Here is an 18871-nt window from a genome sequence, read left to right as displayed (position 1 = left end):
TCCCCAGGCAGCAGCGGAGGATGAAGTGAGTAAATTGGTACAAAATTTAGAGAACAGGTTGCTCTTTGAAGAAGGTTCCTAGAAACACCCCTTCCCTAAGTGGAGGGGGAGGCCAGACCAGAGGGTAAATGAGAGGGATGGAAATCTAAGGAGAGGGATGGAAATCTAAGAAAATTCTGTGATGAAAATAGTGGAGAAGCATGTGTTCAGAGGACCAGGTTGAGGGAAACTGGTCAGTCCTTTTTAGCATCAGACTCTTTGCCGGTCAGTCCTCCGGAAATCCTCCCGCTGATAAGTCATAACAGCACCTAACAGTTTTGAGGACTCCTTCCGAGCCTGTATTTACCTTTTCATCTCCAGCTGGCACTCTCTCGGCTTTCAGGTTTTCGATTTCCTGCTGCAGCCGCGTCATCTCCTCCTTTAAAGGTGATACGAACATTTACAAAATGCAGACAAGTTGGCGAATGGACTTGTGCCCGCACTGCCCCTCTAGTGACCACCAGGAGTGAGGGCTTATCACAGGACCCCCAGCCATCCCAGGTTTACAGGACAGGCCTGGGTTCACGTGATGTTATTCTTTCACACTTTATAAGACTTCTAAATATACATATAAATTAGAACACAGTGTTTGTTAAGCTGTGCTCTCAGTTTGGGGGTTTGACACACACAGTGACCGATGTGACTCACTTCCAGTCTCTTCAGGGTGGCGGGTACCCACCATAGGGCCCCGTTCATCTTACACAACTGACACAGAACTGCTCCATGAATCTACGTTTTCGACTGCACTGGAGTCGGATGCCACAACAGCACAAGGAGTGGTGACATTTCACAAGAGTCCTGGTTCAAGATCTGCTCACATCAAGCAACACTTACTCGACAATGTGCTTTAAACTCCTGTTCCTGACTTTTCAGGTTTTCATTCATGGCTACAAGTGCTCTCAGGTTCTGCAGGATGCTGAAGAGAAAAGACCAAACAATGACATATGGAAAGCCATTATGATTTTATGAATCACACCTAAAACCAAGTCCCCAGCTAAAGAGAAACTCCCTTTTAAATTTCCTTTGTCTCTCTCCAGAGTGTCTAATGGGTTCTCCACAAATGATAATGACTCCCATTTAACTGACATTATCATTCATTTATATACTCAAGTCCATCAGGCCACATCCAAACAAACATCACAGAATCCAGAATTAAAATGTCAACTGCAGAAACATCAATGAGTTTCAAGAATACTGCATCTACTTGTACCAATTACTCAACAGTATTCAGAGCATAGACGGCATCACACAGTTTTTAATTTCCACGAAAAGGAGACAAATTACTTAAGGTCATTAGAAGAATTAATTTGAAAATAAAAATGTCAAGTATCTGACAATACTTTGCTCCATATCATGAAAGAAGCGTTGCTAATTATAAAGCCAAGTAATCTGTGCCTTCTTTGCTAAAAATGTCCTTCAAATCTGGGACTGCTCAATCTGTGCCTGAAGCTTTTTATGATTTACAGTATCATTCAGGGAGATTTTACCTGGCACCTAAACACTTTGGTGCCAAAAAAGTCAAATGTCAGTGTGTCTTACACTTTATTTAAATTGTTTAAAGACAGGGGCGCCTGGGTGGCTCAGTCGGTTAAGCGGCCGACTTCAGCTCAGGTCATGATCTCGCGGTCCGTGAGTTCGAGTCCCGCGCCGGACTCTGGGCTGATGGCTCAGAGCCTGCAGCCTGCTTCCGATTCTGTGTCTCCCTCTCTCTCTGCCCCTCCCCCGTTCATGCTCTGTCTCTCTCTGTCTCAAAAATAAATAAAACGTTAAAAAAAAAAATTGTTTAAAGATAATTAAAAAAACTAATAAAAATGAAGGAAAAAACCAGCATCTATTTGATTAAAAAAAAAAAAGACTGCACCTTGAATCCCAAGGATGCAGGGCTGGAATGCTGCCAGTAAAAAACTGGTAACAAGGGTTGACTCCAAGGAGAACTGGGTGGCTGGGGACATGGGTGGGAGGGAGACTTTCACCACATGCCTTTTTGTTCTGTGAACGGATTATTTGGTTTTTAAAACCAGAAAAACAAAGGTGGCGCTTGGTTGGCTCAGTCGGTTGAGCATCCAGCTCTTGATTTCAGCTCAGGTCATGATCCCAGGGTCCTGGGATTGAGCCCCAGGTAGGGTTCTGTGCTGAGTGTGAAGCTGGCTTAAGATTCTCTCTCCCCCCCGCCCCGCCCATCTCTCCCGCTTGCACATGCTCTCTCTCTGAAATAAAAAACTATATGAAAATTAAAAAACCAGAAAAACAAAAAAGCAAAAGCAAAACGAAAAGTGTGTTGCTTCTGCTCCCAACAGGAATTAGGAGAACGAGGTGGCCAACTCAGTGCGGCCCAAGCCTTTCAGCTCGTGCCAGAGCAATGGGGAGTCACCACATTCTGGATGGGGCGTGTGAACCGAACCGACCCGCATGGGACCAGACCCTCAGCTCCTCAGTCCTGTGTTCAAACAAAATAAGCCACCAGGCACTGTGGCAGAGTCAGTTTCTTCAAAGGAAACACCAGGGAAAGGGGAAAGTAAACACCAGGCAGAGTCACTTTCTTCAAAGGGAAAGTAAACACACGTGGAAACGTCTTACTTTGGATCAGCTTTCGATTCTATCTTCTCCAGGGCTGCTTGCTCCTTGTCCAGTCTCTCACTGTAGCTCTTCAACTGTGAGACAGAAAAGAGGCGTGGCTGCTAGACACTTGGGGGGACAGGAGAGTGAGCGTGTGCATCCTCCCCCCACCCCTACCGGCTCACATCTGTGCCCCACTTCCGACAGCTGGCCAAGCCCAGTGGACCCAGCTGTACACCGAGAAAACAGGTGCACAAGAGAAACAGGATGGGGGTGGAGAGGATAACATGGTCAAAACCAGACCCATTGGGACACATTCTGTTGGTGAAGGAAATCTTGGCAATAACTTTAAATCACAGCAGCACACGGATGGAAAGCCAGAGTAAGGCCGACGGCAGGTGCCTTTCGGTAGGTCGGTATGAAGAGGGAAGTAAAATAGGCTATGAGAGACAGACCTGGCTTAAATTCCACAACACCAATGTCATGGCTATCAGCAGGGGTAGGGTTAAATCTATCTTCTTGAGTAATTTCACTTTCTTTTTCTGAGTCAGAATGAAGATTTAAAAAAAGAAATTTTAAAGAAACTCAGATTTCCATTTATGAGGTCTACACGTATACAATAGAATACAAAGGTGCTAAAAAGAGTAAGAAAAAAGCATCTCTTTTATGACGACCACTAGCATCTACTGTTAGTTGGAAGAAAATGATGTACAAAACGTTGATTCCCATGTGTTTCCAATGTGTATAAAGGAATGTATATATCAAATGTGTACATGTATAAAAGGATATACGCATGAAGTATTTGTAAAAAGATTCACAAGAAACTGGTGATCCTCTGGAGAGGGTAACTATATGGCTGGGTTACAGTGATACAACTATTATACTTTTTGAATTTTGAACTGTGTGAATGTGTTACCTACTCAAAAAAACAAGATAAAAAGTTCTAAGGGTACTAGTTGAAAATGGAAGACCAAGCACAAGTTGCAACAAGCCCTTCTTGCCAAAGTCCTAAGAAAAAAACAGACGATTATGTTTAAACATGGGAGCAGGTACCACAGGGACAAGAAGACGGCTGCTGGAAAGGCGGGGCTGAGGAGGCCTGCTGGGTGGGATCAGCAGACACAGGAAGGATGGTCTGCAGGGCTGGCATCGCAGTAGGAGAGCCAGCTGCGCTAAGCAGTGAAGCCTGGCTCCCCTAACGATGAGCTGGAGCTCAAGCCTCAGAGGCAGGCGGGCTCCCAGAATCCGTAATGCCCAGGAGAAAGGTGGAGTGCCCCCCCAAATCACATACTACCGGCTGATCTCACCCAGCAGTAGGACCCACCCTTCTAGAACAATCACGGAAAGCAAAGCAGGCTGCATAAAATGGATACAGAATCCACATAGCCGGTAATAGGAAGTTTCAGAATCAAAGATAAGCATACCACCAAGAATTACCCAACATGTAAGACAGAACCACAAATGAGAAAAATAAAACTGAACAAATCAATTTTGATCTGAAGAAACTGTTGATAGATCAAGAAAAACTTTCGACATGACGGATGCCCTTAGAGAGGTGGGAGAGAATACTGCACATACTACAAAGAAGCAACCTCACACGTAGGAAATTAAAGCTGCGACTGCTGAAATTAAAACATGGACAGGCCAGAACCCGGCGGCCTGGTGATGCAGGAGCACATAGCCTCCCCACAGGTGTCATGGGCTGTCGTCTGTCCTTGACCTTCCCTGCCATCCCTACTTTACTAAATTTACTGGAAAGACAGGTCTCCCCTGGTTTTCAGTGCCACCAGGTTATCCTGGAAGGGCAGGTTTTGCTGAAAAGGTGAGAGGGGTCAGAATGCTCGTTTTGCCCAATCCTTGACTTGAACAGATAAGGAGGCAGAGGCCCAAAGGTGAAGTTCATTGCTTGCTCAGGGGTCTGGTCTTCAGGACTCTGACCAGCCAGGCTTCTTCAGAAGTTGCTGAATGCTAGGTTTTATACGGCTTCCCATTTTCCTAGACGGGACTTAGTTTGACCGCCCCACGAGAGAGCGAGCTCTCAGCAAGGTCTTTGGTGCCCGACAGCCAGCACTGGAATCCCGGCACCCTCGGTGTAGCTGTAAAGTCCCCAGCTGCACGACGGGGATGAAAACAGTGCTGCTAGTGTTGTTACAGACAATCCACGGACTGATACAGGTGAGGGGCCCAGAGCACAGCCAGCACATCCTGATGGTGGCTGCTATTATTACCTGAGGATAAGAGGCGATCTCCTATCACTGACTTAAATCACTTCCTCTACTTCCCAGCACATGGAGCTCAGCAAATACCTGATTTAGTGTTTAGTACAAAGAAATGCCTTTAGAGCCACTTGGGATTTATACCCTAAGACATACAAGTGTCTTAGGAAATTGATATCAAGATCCTTTGCCTTTAATCTCTCCCAGATGGTTATACAAAAACTGATCCATGACTTGGCAAACTTCATGCCAGAGACTCTGTGGCAGTAACATTTAGACAGCAGCAGGGGCTCTGCCCTAGGAGTCTGCCATCCAGCCCATAGGAAGGTAGTCACAGAGCAGTGTGAAGAAAGCGCATCTGTCCAAATGCGACACAGGCTTCTCTGGGAAGCATGACAAAAAACCTCATTCTGCCGTTCTTTTGCCTGCCCTTTTCAAATGTTCTGACAATAACTGAAAAGACTGGCCCAGGTCAGAATTAAAAAGTTTTGTCACGTTGACAGCAAGGCAGTGAGCTGAGTGCTACATATGGCTATAGAAATAAGAATTTGAAACGGGCACATTTCGTGTGAAATTACAAAAAAGGGAGGGGGGTACTGCCTTAGTGTCAGAGAGGTTGTTAAGACCAGTCCTGCTTCCATGTGGTTCGGGAAGTACCAGGTGGGGCCGCTGTAGGAGGCCCCTGTGCAGTGTGGCTATCGCTCGGGCACCAAAATCACCATGAGGAGAGCTTTTCCGATCCAGAGGAGGATAGCTCTCTATGGAAACACGAGGGACAGAAATATGTAAACTCCTCTCATGACAGGGCTGGCATCAGAAGCGTTTGTTTTCCTGGCCTGGTCTCCCAGGCCATCACAAGTAGTAGGTGAGCCACACTGTAAACGCCCATGTGAGATGGCAGACTCCAAACCTGGGGTAGAAAACGCATCATGTGCTTCGAAATATACCCACCGCCCCCCTGCCCCCCCCATTCAGCCCGGAAGATAACCAGCAATGCTGAACAACAAATTACAGCCTTCTGTAGTTCTCTCATCTTATGAAAAGAAGCCTTCTCGTTCTTAAGGAATTCAGTACTTTGAAGCTATTCTACAATCTGTGGGCTTGTAGAGGAGCCGGGCCCACTTACTGGGCACGGCCCCCCCAAATTCTACATGGCCTGTGCCCTGCTGACTGGGCTGGCCTTCCTCGGGAAGCCTTTCCCGAGGCTTCACGGTCCACGACAGTGTGGATAAACTGGCTGCAGGGGTCATACTGTGAGCTGGTCCCACGTCCCCAGACGGCCCTGAGCCCTGAGAAGTGGACAGTGATGCCTCCCCACAGACTGATGATACAAGGCATTCCATTAAGGGTGCAGGCCAAAAGCGGCTCTGCAAATCTACTCACCTCTGTCAGAGTTTTCTTGGTTTCATCATATCTGGCTTGTAGGCTGGTGTGACTTGCCTGCAGCTATAAAACAAAGAGGAGATACCTGATCTCATTTGATCCTTACAGCAGCACAGCTATGGGCGGATCCCCGTCTCACACACGGGAAAATGGAAACTCAGAAGACACTTAAACTGAGCGAATGTGGGAATTTTAGAATGGCTGTCAACAAGTGAAGAAAAAAATTCATATAATTAGCACCAACTACATGTCAGGTGATACGCTAGATATTCTGCGTAAGTTCTATCATTGAATCCTTAAATTCAACGGAAGAAGACATTATTCTTACTTTATTTTTTTAATGTTTACTTATTTATTTTGAGAGGGCAGAGAGAGAGACACAGACAGACGGAGAGAGAGGGAAAGGCAGAGGGAGAGAGAATCCCAAGCAAGCTCTGTGCTGTCAGTGCAGAGCCTGGCAAGGGGCTTGATCTAAGGAACTGTGAAATAACGACCCGAGCCTAAATCAAGAGTTGGAGGCTTGGGGCGCCTGGGTGGCGCAGTCGGTTAAGCGTCCGACTTCAGCCAGGTCACGATCTCGCGGTCCGTGAGTTCAAGCCCCGGGTCAGGCTCTGGGCTGATGGCTCAAAGCCTGGAGCCTGTTTCCGATTCTGTGTCTCCCTCTCTCTCTGCCCCTCCCCCATTCATGCTCTGTCTCTCTCTGTCCCCAAAATAAATAAAGGTTAAAAAAAAAAAAAAAGAGTTGGAGGTTTAACCAACAAAGCCACCCAGGCGCTCTGACATTATTCTTATTTTACAGATGAGGAAATAAAGGCTCAGAGGGGTTAAGTTACTTGATGGCAAGTTTCACAGGTATTAACTGATAAAGCCAGGATTCAAATTCAGGTCTGATGTTTCTGTTTGTCTACACTCAGTTTGGTTAACCAACCAGCGTGCCCATTCACAGAATACAAACTGCATTTCAGCACTCAGGATTCTAGCACAGACTATGACAGGCCGGCAAACAATCTCAGATAGAAGAAAGAATTCAGGACTTCCAACGCTAAGAGAAAGAAAATGAGTTACCTTTACTGTTCAAAGTTACATAATTGTAAACATACATCTGCAAAATGTCATGTCGCTTTTCCTTACTAAAAGGTATATCCTTGTGCTGTCTGTGAACTTTGAGAAATCTGAAAACGTTCACCGAAAGTCCAGAGCGTTTGTACATTTCTACTCTGAAAAGGGGAAGTGGCAGAAAATGATATCGGGCTCTTTGGCTGTTACCTGAGTACATATTAACAATGAGAAATTTTACTCTGAGTCTCAATGACTGCTTCAAAATAACGTGCCCCATCCTTGAACCTGTAAGCAACCTATTAACAGTTATGTCACCTTCAGAATCATGACTCCTAAATCATGCTTCTAGTCTCCATGACTGATGGATGGTTACACTTCCACGAGGCCTATCAAGAAGCCAACTCAAGCAGAGAGCAAAAGTGACAAAGGAGGGAAGCAGGTGGGCTCTGGCTTCTCCCTTTTCAAAGGAGCCATCTGTGCAATGAGAACTTCCATTGGCCTGGTTGTATAACTGGTAGAGAAGAGTATTTCTGGAGAAAGTTTTTCTCTTGAAACACTAGTGGTTGAACTCTTGAAGCTCTTTTGTGGCTCCAGGAAGGGCTCCTGGCATTTCCCACCTGCCTCACCCACCTTGCTGCCCACCTCTCAACCATGTGCCTGACCAGCTGCCATTTGACATTTACCTCATGCTCCGCTCACATGAGGTGTGTGGGAGGAGATGATGAACATGGAACAGTCCCTGCACTCAAGGAGCTGGACCAGGAAACTGGGGATCAGAGTATGAGAATAGCTGGGGCAGGGCCAGACGTGGGGGAGGCCCAAGGAAAGAGCCTGGCTCACGGGGAGTCTAAGGAAGGCATCACAACAAAGACTCAAGCAGGCTGGGTCTTGGCAGAGATGTAGCTTTCTAATTAGAGAAGACTCATCTCTCCTCTTTAACTGATTTCATAAGAGGTCTTTTCATCTGCTCATCTGACCATCTTTTCTCAAACAGGATGTCCCAGTAGCTTAGCTGAGCTCTTCATTTTACTGGAATCCTTCATGATTCTCCTACCCCTATTTTCTTCTTCATCATTAAACCCTAGGCTCACCTCTAAATTCAGTAGCTGGCTACCACTCCATTTCTGGGTTCCTCTTTCCTTCCTCAGTCTCAAGTTTCTTCTCAGTTACGTACTAGCTGCATCCCAGCTCTATGCCTCTGCAGCGCACTCCCTTGTACCCAGAGAGGCTCTTTATTCCTTCTCTTGCTTTTGTCCCTCCTCCCATTGGTCTATTGGGCTAGAACCCTCCCCAGGGTTATCATCAAGGCCACGAGAGTATATCCGGGTTGCCTTCCACCTGCATGACCTTGGATGAGGAGTTCTTGGATTTAAGGAGTTTGGATTCTCTCATATACACTGGTGGAAATATAAACTGGCAAAATAACTGGTGAATAATTTGATGGCTTCTAGCAAAATAAAAAATGCATATATTTTTTGACCCAGCAATTCTACTTCCTAAAATCTATCTTACGGGAATACTTACATATTTGCACAAAGATGACTGTACAAAGAGATACATAAGTTTGCAGTGGAGAGGGGGAACCTGAAACAATCTACATACCCATGAATGGGGGCAGGTACAATAAATTATATTACACATGCGCTGCATCACACTATGCAGTCAATTAGAAAGAATGAGGTATATTTATATAGTCAAAGTTTTGGTTTCACCATTAGAAAGATGTGTGATCACAGGCCGAACTACCTCACTTCTCTGTGTTTGTTTCCTTATTTGTAAAATGAGGAAAATAGTAATACCCCTTTCACAAGGATGTTGTGTGAGAAGAATGAATGAGTTTGAAAAGCACTTTGTAAGTACTCAGTAAAAGTCCTTATTAGCCATTATCACTACTGATGGAGAGACATCTGTCTTAGAATAAGTGAAAAATGAACTGAATATTGTAGTCAGACAACCCGTTCTCCCCAGGTAAATGGGCATATACAAGTGTTTGCAAAGGTCTCAAAAACAGTGGCCTTTTCAAAGAGTAGAGGGGACTGTCATATTTTGGGGGAGGGCGGACCTTCATTTCATGATATAGTTCCATACTATTTGGTTTATTTATAGTGAGCTTGTACTGTAACCTGTAATTTTTAAAAGTGGTTAAAGCTATTAAAAACGGATAGGGACAAAAAATGTGTGTAGCAGACCTTCACACACAGGCGTGTGGAGTATATGGTCTCTCATTATGACTCGCTGTTCAGTGCTCACCAAGAAGTGAGTGAAGGCCGGGTGAGGTGGCCAGGGAGGCAGTCCAGGAGGGTGACAGAGGAAGGAGCTGGGGCTGCCGCTCCAGAGACCTGGATTCTCACACAAGAGGCTTGTTGCCGACGCTGCGACTTCTGGTGGACAGAATCAGAGACTACTAGGAGGTGAAGGAACTCTGCAGACCAGCAAGTCCAGAGGTGGACAACTTTTTGCAGAAGGGCAAGTTTAGGAAGAGCAACCTTTTGTCAAAGAGCAAAGTCAAATTTAAACTTTGGCAACAATGTTTGTTTGTTTGTTTATTTATTTATTTTGATAGGACATTCCAAATTAAAATGGGTGTAGCAAATTATCTAGAAATGAAAAAGGCATATTATTATAGCTCAAAACATTTTGAGAAAAAATGTTTATGAAAGTGTTGATGTTGGCTTTCAATCTTTACATTCATTTCTATACTTATTTGAGAAGCTTTCTAATCTTTTATTCCTTATGTCTGCATAAGGCTTTGGTTCATATAAGTGCATTCCTGTTTATATTTTCATTTCATCCTTGGAACTCTCTTTTTATCATCTGAGACCCCTAACTCATACGTGATAAGTGACCTTGGCAAATATTTCCCTCCCTTCATCATTTTCCTCGTCCAGCTGACTAGCTATGTGGCTAGGGACTACTGCACGTGCTGGTCATCATTAAGAGCACTACTTGCAGTAATAATTATCGCTGTCCTTTACAGAGCCTGCCACATACGGGCAGTGTGCCTGAAAAATAACAGGTGCATGGTACCCATAGGTTCTGGACCAACTGCAAAACAGACCTGAGTCAGCGAGGACTGCCCCTTCAGCTGAGTATGCTCCGGGACTGCCACTGCAATGACACTTAGCACCCCTTATCCCCAAGTTTAGATGGGAGAGAAAAAGCAAACATTCATGCTGAGATACTCTGCCTCATGGGGTCTGCGGTATCTTCAAAACGATCTCCCTCCTGAGGGTAAAGACATTATGATAAAGAAGCATCATCCCTAATTCAGGCTTATCTTGATTCTGTGATGAGTTCTTTTTGAACCAATCACTTTCAGGTTCTTATCATAATGGCAAGGGTCAGGAGTAGAGAGGATACTCTCTGAGCTATGAGTTAAAATGTCTAAATAATAAAACAGAAATCAAATCACAATCTTTGTATCCTTGTTTGCTTATTATCCAAGGCATTTTGGCAAAACCAACCTACTGTTTGTTCAGCTATGGTAGAACAAATTCTAACAGAACAAATTCAAACAAAAAATGATCGAGCAAGCCCATTTGATGTATTAATATCTTTTGAATACATGAGACTTGAAAGAATAAAAAATGTACAAGTTCAAAATGCCAAATGGCACCCATTTTTGGAAATCAATTGTTATAGGAACTACTGGTGAACGGTTCTTTACGAAGCTGTATTCATTCCCATAATCTTCTGCTACACGTGCTTTTCTAATTAATTAAAGCGTACTGCCAATGCAACTGAAGCATGTAACAACTTTTTATCCTCTATTGATTGTTCCTGAGTCAAACTCTACTTTCTAGAATGAATATGTGAAGGTCTTTCCAAAATAGTCCCATCCATCACCAAGTATACAGAATACCATGTCCTAAAGCTCCCTTGAAAATAAACTTGTTTCCTCCATTTCCCCTACCTCATCAAAGCCATCAACAGCTCATGCCTGGACTACTGGATCAGCAACCTAACAGTCAGTCCAATGAACTCATGCTCCCACAACAAATAGAATGGTCTCTGAAACATGCAAAGCTGATAATGCCACTCCCTTCCTTAAACCTTCCAATGGCTTCCACTCACCTTATCATGCCCTGGGAAGTCCTGTCTGATCAGCTTCTGCTAACTAACTGCCCCACTTAAGACTCTCCAGCCACAAAACAGAAACTGGCCAGGACCCTTCCTCTTCCAGGTCCTAGCTCATGTTGTTCCATAAATTCCCAGCCAAGCCCCCACCTACTTCCCATGCAGCCTTCCAGCCCAGCAAACACCTATTCATCTTTTCAGTAGGAGTCCTCTGTGACTGAGGCCAGGTCAAGTCTCCCTATCTTATCACTCTAGAAGTCTCCTTCAAGCACTTATCACAGCTGTAATTAAATGGTGTTGTGTGTGTGATGTATTTGTTTAGAATATGTTCCCTCATTGCTATCTTAAGATCCTTAAAAGCAGGGATAACTTGTTCTTCATTCATCCCCACGGCCTAGCAGAGTAGTGCTCAGTTAACATTTGTGAGCCAATAAATGCTCTTCTTGTCATGTGATCTTCTTCTAGAACAGACGTTGGCAAACTTTTCAGTTCGGGTCAGAGGATAAATATTTTAAGCTTTATGAACCACATCTGGAAAAGGCCAGAAAGTAAACTATCTTGGGCTTTCTGGGACACGTGATGTCTGCAGCAACTACTCAGTTCTGCCCCTGGAGCTTGAAAGTGGGCACAGAAAGTATGTAAACAAATAGATGTGCATGTGTTCCAATAAAACCTGACTTACAAACACAGGTGGCAGCTGAACTGGCCTAAGGGCTATAGTAGGCTAATTCCTATTCTAGAACTTCTATTCTAACATGAAGATCTTCACTCCCTCCCCGGTTTCTCCCTTCTTGAAGAATAGCTTCATTTTACTTGAATGTAATTATAAAAAAAAAAAAAGCCACCAACCTCTTCCAGATGTTTGGTCTTCTGCAGAATCTGCTTGTTCAAGGAAATGACTTTCCGACGATGTAGCTGGGAGGTTCCTAATTTTTCTGGACTTTCTTCTGCTGACAACTCAGACTGCTGTGGGAAACACGGAGGGCAAGCCCAAAGGATTTAGTTAGCCCATCTCAGTTTATGTGAGATGGATCCATCCCTGCTCACCCTGGGAAGAGCACTACGAGCAGCCTGTCAAAACCAAGCCAGGGCAGCCATGGGGTCCCAGGCAAAACCCCGGTCCAGAGAAGACTCTGACACAATGATCAGGTTTCTCACCAACAGAGTCTGCATTCCTGGCAGAGGAGCAGCATGTGCAGAAGCACAGGAATACATAACTGTGGTTATGTTGGTATCATGTAGGTCATATAGGCAACAGGGCACCATCAAAAGGTTTTATTTTATTTTTTTATTTTTATTTTTATTTTTTTTTCAACGTTTATTTATTTTTGGGACAGAGAGAGACAGAGCATGAACGGGGGAGGGGCAGAGAGAGAGGGAGACACAGAATCGGAAACAGGCTCCAGGCTCTGAGCCATCAGCCCAGAGCCCGACGCGGGGTTCGAACTCACGGACCGCGAGATCGTGACCTGGCTGAAGTCGGACGCCTAACCGACTGCGCCACCCAGGCGCCCCCATCAAAAGGTTTTAAATAGAGGAATAACACAGTCATATCAATATCTTCATGAGACTACAATGGAGTTATCAAGAATGGCAAACTGATTCACTTTCACTGAAGTATTATAAGTATATAGTCAATAAGTATATGGTCAATACTGTTTGCAAGTATTTATAATGAAAAGCCACAGCCTATCAACCTATTTCTCTCCATCCTATGGATCCACTCCCTTTCTATTCTTTTGGTGTTCACAGAGGATAAATTTGAAAGGGATGAAAGTTGGTGAGGGGCCAGCAGGAGATTCCTAAAATTGTATGTGAGGAGGGAAGGGAGAAAAAGGTTGTGCAGGAAGTAGAGACCTGTCAGGACTCGAAGTGGGTAAGGGAGAGATTTCTGGGTGAATGCAGCAACGGCACTGAGAAACCACACAGAGGAGGAGGCAGCTGGGTAGAGACACTGAATACAACCAGCAGCCTCACCCTAGTGAGAAGCCTTAGGACAAACAAATTAAAAGGTTGATCCTGTTGCAACAGGAGTCCTTCCCATACTTCGTAGATAATCATAAAAAGCTTAGATAAGCTTTATTAAACAAATGCCCATTTCAACCACATTTCCTTCTTTACTGGAAGTATCCCAGTTCCAAACTAAGCAGGGACTTTAAGCCCAAGTGCAACACAACTACTTGGGTATTTGATTTTCTCTGCATGTTTTCACAGTGATCATAAGCTTGAAAGTCTGGAAGATTTGCCCACAGGGAAAAGAGATGGGGAAGTGAGGAGGAGGAGAAATTGGACGGAACAGTCACCATTTATTTTGGTTAAGGACTTCCCTGAATAATTCAGCAGCACTACTAACAGATGATGAGTTTTTGCCGCTTAACGGTTCCGGAGGTGGGGAACAACCAGCAGGATATGGCTGCGTAAAACAGTAAGGAATATCCATCACTTTCCATCTCGTGGGCTGGTGGGCCATAAAAGAAATAGAAAAACTAAGCACTCAGTAATGCAACATATCTAGCCTTGAAACCAGGGATTTAAAAAAAATGTCAACTAACATACTCTAGCTTATCTGGATCTCTGGGAATTAGAGTTAACTTTAAAATAAAAAAAAAAATTTTTTTATTTACTTTTGAGAGAGAGAGAAAGAGAAAGAGAGTGGGGGAGGGGCAGAGAGAGAGGGAGACACAGAATCTGAAGCAGGCTCCACACTCTGGGCTGTTAGCACAGAGCCCGATGTGGGGCTCGAACCCATGGACCACAAGAGCATGACCTGGGCCAAACTTGGAGGCTTAAGGATGCTTAAACCACCCAGGCGCCCCTAGAGTTAACTTTTGCAAATACAACTAATTTGGTCACATCAAGAGATTCGCAACCTATAGTCTAGAGACGGGGAACTGTTTCTGAAAATTATCTGAGTATAAAAAATGGGGGAGGAGGAAGGACGACTCCCTCTCAATTTTTAAATCATTTGTCAGAAACAGATTTATTATGAACCAATTATATCTCTTCTACACTGATGAACAATGTTATTTATTTGCCCACTTTTGTTTGCTATATATATTTAATAGCTTTTTTTTTTTCATAGTTAATTTTCAGATTTGGGTTTTACCATCCAACTTAGATTCCTTGACACTGATTTCCAGCATGTCTCTGGCATATCCTGAGAGCTTTTAACTCTACTAGTAGAATTACATAAGCCTTCTAGCTAATGATTTATTGACATTTGAAACAGAATGGATTCCCTGTTCCCTGGAAATACCCCACAGGTATGTCCCCATGTTTGATATCAGGATTATCTGGAGTATCCTGACCTCCTCCAGTGGCCTATGCAGGCAGGCACCAGGGGATCAGTGTCTCACTTATCCCCCAGACTTCTTCCAGTCTGCGGGGGCGAGCACATACTCATTCAGGGCTGTTCTGCACCTTGGCATGGCTTGGATGGTGTTTCCAACTTTCAGCAAGTTTTCCTGCTGATGAACTGCTTTTATGGCTAAGGTCCTAAGGTAATGAAAAGTGTATCTCCAACCTGGCTTCTTTACCCTCTTACCCGTGTACCTGCATATGTACAGCTTTGTTTTAAAATCAAGACCTTTGACTTCACTTCAGAGAAGGCTTCTTGCAGGAAAACCAGTGGCTACCTCGATATCTGAAAGATATCTAGGCTGGTTTATTATCTCTTTCTCTAGTTTACAATCTTTCTACCTAGATTTATTTTACTATTTTATTTCATTTGGGGGGGGGCAGAGGGAGAGGGGGAAGGGGAGAAGGAGAGGGGGAGAGAGAGAGGGAGAGAGGGAGAGAGAGAGAGAGAGAGAGAGAGAGAGAGAGAGAGAGAATCTTAAGCAGGCTCCATGCTCAGCATAGCTTGACCCCACAACCCTGGGATCATGACCTGAGCTGAAATCAAGAGTTGCACACTCAACTGACTGAGCCACCCAAGTGCCCCTTTCTATCTAGATTTAAATTTTTAGCCACATGGTCTGACTCTCCCAGGGGTCTTCAAGGTCAATGTCTTTTTCACAATAATACTAAAATGTCATCTTGTTCATTCTCATTCTCATGATTATATTGTGAAGTTTCTCAGATGTTACATGCCATGTAGTACCATTGCTTTGATGTTAATATGTAATGCATTTATTACTATTATTTGTAAATGCATTAATATGTGAGCTATTGAGACCTCAGTAGTTTTTAAGAGTTCTTAAAGGGTCCTGAAACTGAAAATTTTGAGAACCACTACTTTAATCTAAGGGGCCTGGCCCACTTGGGAATCCTGTATTGGTCCCAATCACTGATTGGGGCCACCTTATTAGCAATGAGCTCCAATCAGTGGAGTGGGCCCACCTATAACTTATATAACCTAGAGAGAGGAAAGTTCCTTCTGATTCCACTAGGTGCAGCCCCTTAAATTTGAATCTTCAAAGCATTAATGTACATTAATATCAGGATATTATATGCCAATTCCATATCTGACATTTCTCTATCCCAATTAAAATGGGTAATATATGCACATGGCTCAGAGCACATATTAACTGTGGGTCCCTCCGTTTGCCTTTGAGTCTAGTGATGGTGCTATGCAAAGTGCTTTGTTTAATGGGAAGTTATTTTTGTGCAGATATAATCATTTATTCTTAAGCTGAATTAAAGAGTCTTAACCTAGTCAATGGAAAGCCTATTTTTTAAACATATTTTTTATTAAGCAATCTAGAGACTGACAAAGGCAGAAGCAGTTCTTTAGAGCATTATGGCCCATGTGGCATTCTGGTTACTGAGAGTCACAGTGAGAAGGAAATTGAAGATGACGACGTTGGATCTGGAAGGATGAGACAAAGTTGGACCGATGGAGAGGAAACTTTATAGTAAATCTTTCACAGAAAAAATTAAATCCTTGGGGCATCTTAACTGATTTCTACTTGAAAAGTGCAATATCTCTCAAAGAATGCCAATCATCTACAAATATTCCATTTGTGTTTACACTGGAGGGAGGGCTAAAGAACCAATCTAATTTTGTTCAACAATTTCAGATTAAGAACGTGCTTTTAAAACCACAGTGTGGATTAAGATGACTTCTAGTACAGATTCAATGTTTTCTAATAAATGATAGATATTCATAACTTCCACTCATAGGGGAACCAGATTTAAATGTCATTCAATAATATTAGTCTGGTTCAAAATAGTAAATTCCTAAGAGAAACAAAAAATGATTACTTTAGCTAAAACTATATACTTTTATAATGAAAGAGACCCCAAAGGTTATCTACATACAAACCTTCTTCCTAAAATAGAAATCTCTCCTATGTTACCTCCTTCCCCTACTAAAATATGGCCACAAAGCTGTCAGCAATAAAGATCCCTATCTCATGATATAGTTCTCTATACTGAAGAGATGGGCTTCAGTTTCTGGCACGTTGATGAACCCTTCTACTGAGGACAAGTAAACAGATAATATAAAATACTTAATTTTTTAATCTTTTAAAAAAGCTATGAGCTAGCAAGAATGTAAGAAACCTGTCAAGCCGAAAGTTAGTGAAAGTGGAACTCTAGGAAGGTATGTATACCCACTGCAGTTGGCTGTTTTCTTGAAAGTATTTGTCAACACCAGGTGACCTCAAACTTTGATTTTTACACTTCAATAATTGCTTTGCATAAACCTTGAAATAGGTGAAAGAAGAAAGAAAAGTCTGCAGCCAGATTTTTGTGACAGATTGGCCCTTATGCAGTGTGTGTCTAAATCCACACACTACCTGTATGGTCCAAAAAACCCTCAAGTCAAGACTATGTTTGTTTGTTTTTTTAATTTTTTTAAATGTTTTATTTATTTTTGAGGCAGAAAGCGACAGAGCATGAGCAGGGGAGGGGCAGAGAGAGAGAGACAGGGAGACACAGAATCCAAAGCAGGCTCCAGGCTCTGAGCTGTCCGCACAGAGCCCGATGCGGGGCTTGAACTCACAAACTGTGAGATCATGACCTGAGCTGAAGTCAGATGCTTAACCGACTGAGCCACCCAGGCGCCCCAAGACTATGTATACAATCAATGGACTTGGGCTGGGGTGTCTCCGGGTACTTGCCAGTACGAAAAGGCAAATCTCGTCTGAAAGAACAGAGATTCAACTCTAGGCTTCAAAGAATTTCTGTAGGTAAATTTGCAAGGAATATGAACTCACAATCAAAATTTGAAAGCACGTACAAAACACAAGCAAAAATCCAGCAGAAAACAGACAGAATCAGATCTGCAGAGACACAAACACATACATGTCCATTCTTCCCTGAAGCAACAGAGATTAAGTGTAATCACTCTTTCGCATAGTAGTTACATTTACTGACAAGGAAGTCTCCATCGCTCTTTCCTCTCCCCTTCCTGTAATGGTGCGTCAATACCCTTCCCCATCTTGGCTACTGTCCTCTAGACATTCTCCAGCTTACAAGTGACCTTTTCACTGGAGTCTGAGCGCTGCAGATGGGATGGGACTATTCGCTCATCCCCCTCTGCTTCTATTAATGAGACTAGATATGTAGATTCTTTTCAGTATTTCTGACTCCCACTAATGAAATTGCGTGAATTTCAAAGACCCATATTCATGTAACACTGCTGAATCTAACGCACAGTTCTGGGTTGCAGGGCGGGCAGTATCTGCCTGGAATGCACTTAGCATTTAGTATGCATGAGCAGAATCCTATACCTCCCACTTTTATCCCCATGAACTACTGTCAGGTCGCCTGATCCTGAATTGGTATAACTGATTTTGCTGAAATTCAATCAAAGTTCACATTTATCCTCTTTAAAAAATGAATTTGTTTGGGCTCATCATTTCAACCTAAGGTAGTTTTGAATGTTGATTCTATTCTCCAGAGTGCTAGCCATCTCTTCTTTTCTAGCTTTAAATGATGTTCAAATCTGACAAAACAAATTTATGCTTTATCCAAATTGATACAGATCCTGAGACTGTGGGCTGCACTGTGCAGCTTGAGACCATCCTACCAGGTCAACAATTCATTAGCTGATACCACTTTTTTCTTCTTTAGTTGCTGTTAGTTACTATCTATTGCTTTAAGTCATGCAGATTTCAGGAGACTGTGGAACACTTTAGAAATCCCATATATTTAACATTATTCTTTCCGGATTCACAGGATTCCTTAATCTCCAGATTCTGATTACCGATCTAAATCTCTCCATCCCAACTTCCTTTGCTTAGTTGAAGTAACCTTCACTCAGACCCTGTTATGTATGAGGCACAGTGGTAGGCACCAGGGACATGGAAAAAGACACAGACCTTACCCCTGGACCTTCACAGTCCAGTCAGGTAAAGCCTTATCCACAAATAAAGGGGTTATCCTCCACATACTCCTCAAGTCTAAATTGTGCCACAGAGGAAGAGAGAGTTTTGAAAGCTCTTCTTGTTCCTTCTTCTCCCTCCCTTCCATTTTTTCTTCCACAAACGTTAATGAAAACCCTATTACGTTAGGCACTGGGGATATTCAATGAGCCCAGCTATCACTTACAACAGACATCCTAGTCCTGGGAGGCAGGTAGAGACAAGCAACAC

The 18871-nt window shown here is 43.4% G+C and overlaps 1 protein-coding gene across 4 annotated transcripts in view; it reads right to left on the bottom strand.

Annotated features, from left to right (window-relative positions):
* Positions 1-18871, bottom strand: part of CCDC93 (coiled-coil domain containing 93) — a 94259-nt gene that overhangs the window by 23701 nt on the left and 51687 nt on the right. For all 4 annotated transcript variants that reach the window (XM_045479558.1, XM_045479556.1, XM_045479557.1 and 1 more), the window contains 5 exons: positions 12180-12296; positions 6195-6257; positions 2617-2690; positions 874-955; positions 347-418 (listed from right to left, as the gene is read on the bottom strand). In XM_045479558.1, coding sequence (XP_045335514.1) covers positions 347-418; positions 874-955; positions 2617-2690; positions 6195-6257; positions 12180-12296 — 408 coding nt within the window. The remainder of the gene's footprint in view (positions 1-346; positions 419-873; positions 956-2616; positions 2691-6194; positions 6258-12179; positions 12297-18871) is intronic.

The sequence above is a fragment of the Leopardus geoffroyi genome, chromosome C1 (assembly GCF_018350155.1).
Source record: "Leopardus geoffroyi isolate Oge1 chromosome C1, O.geoffroyi_Oge1_pat1.0, whole genome shotgun sequence".
Classification (NCBI taxonomy): Eukaryota; Metazoa; Chordata; class Mammalia; order Carnivora; family Felidae; genus Leopardus; species Leopardus geoffroyi.
Note: the sequence above shows the minus strand (reverse complement) of the source record. Positions and strands in the feature narration are given on the sequence as shown.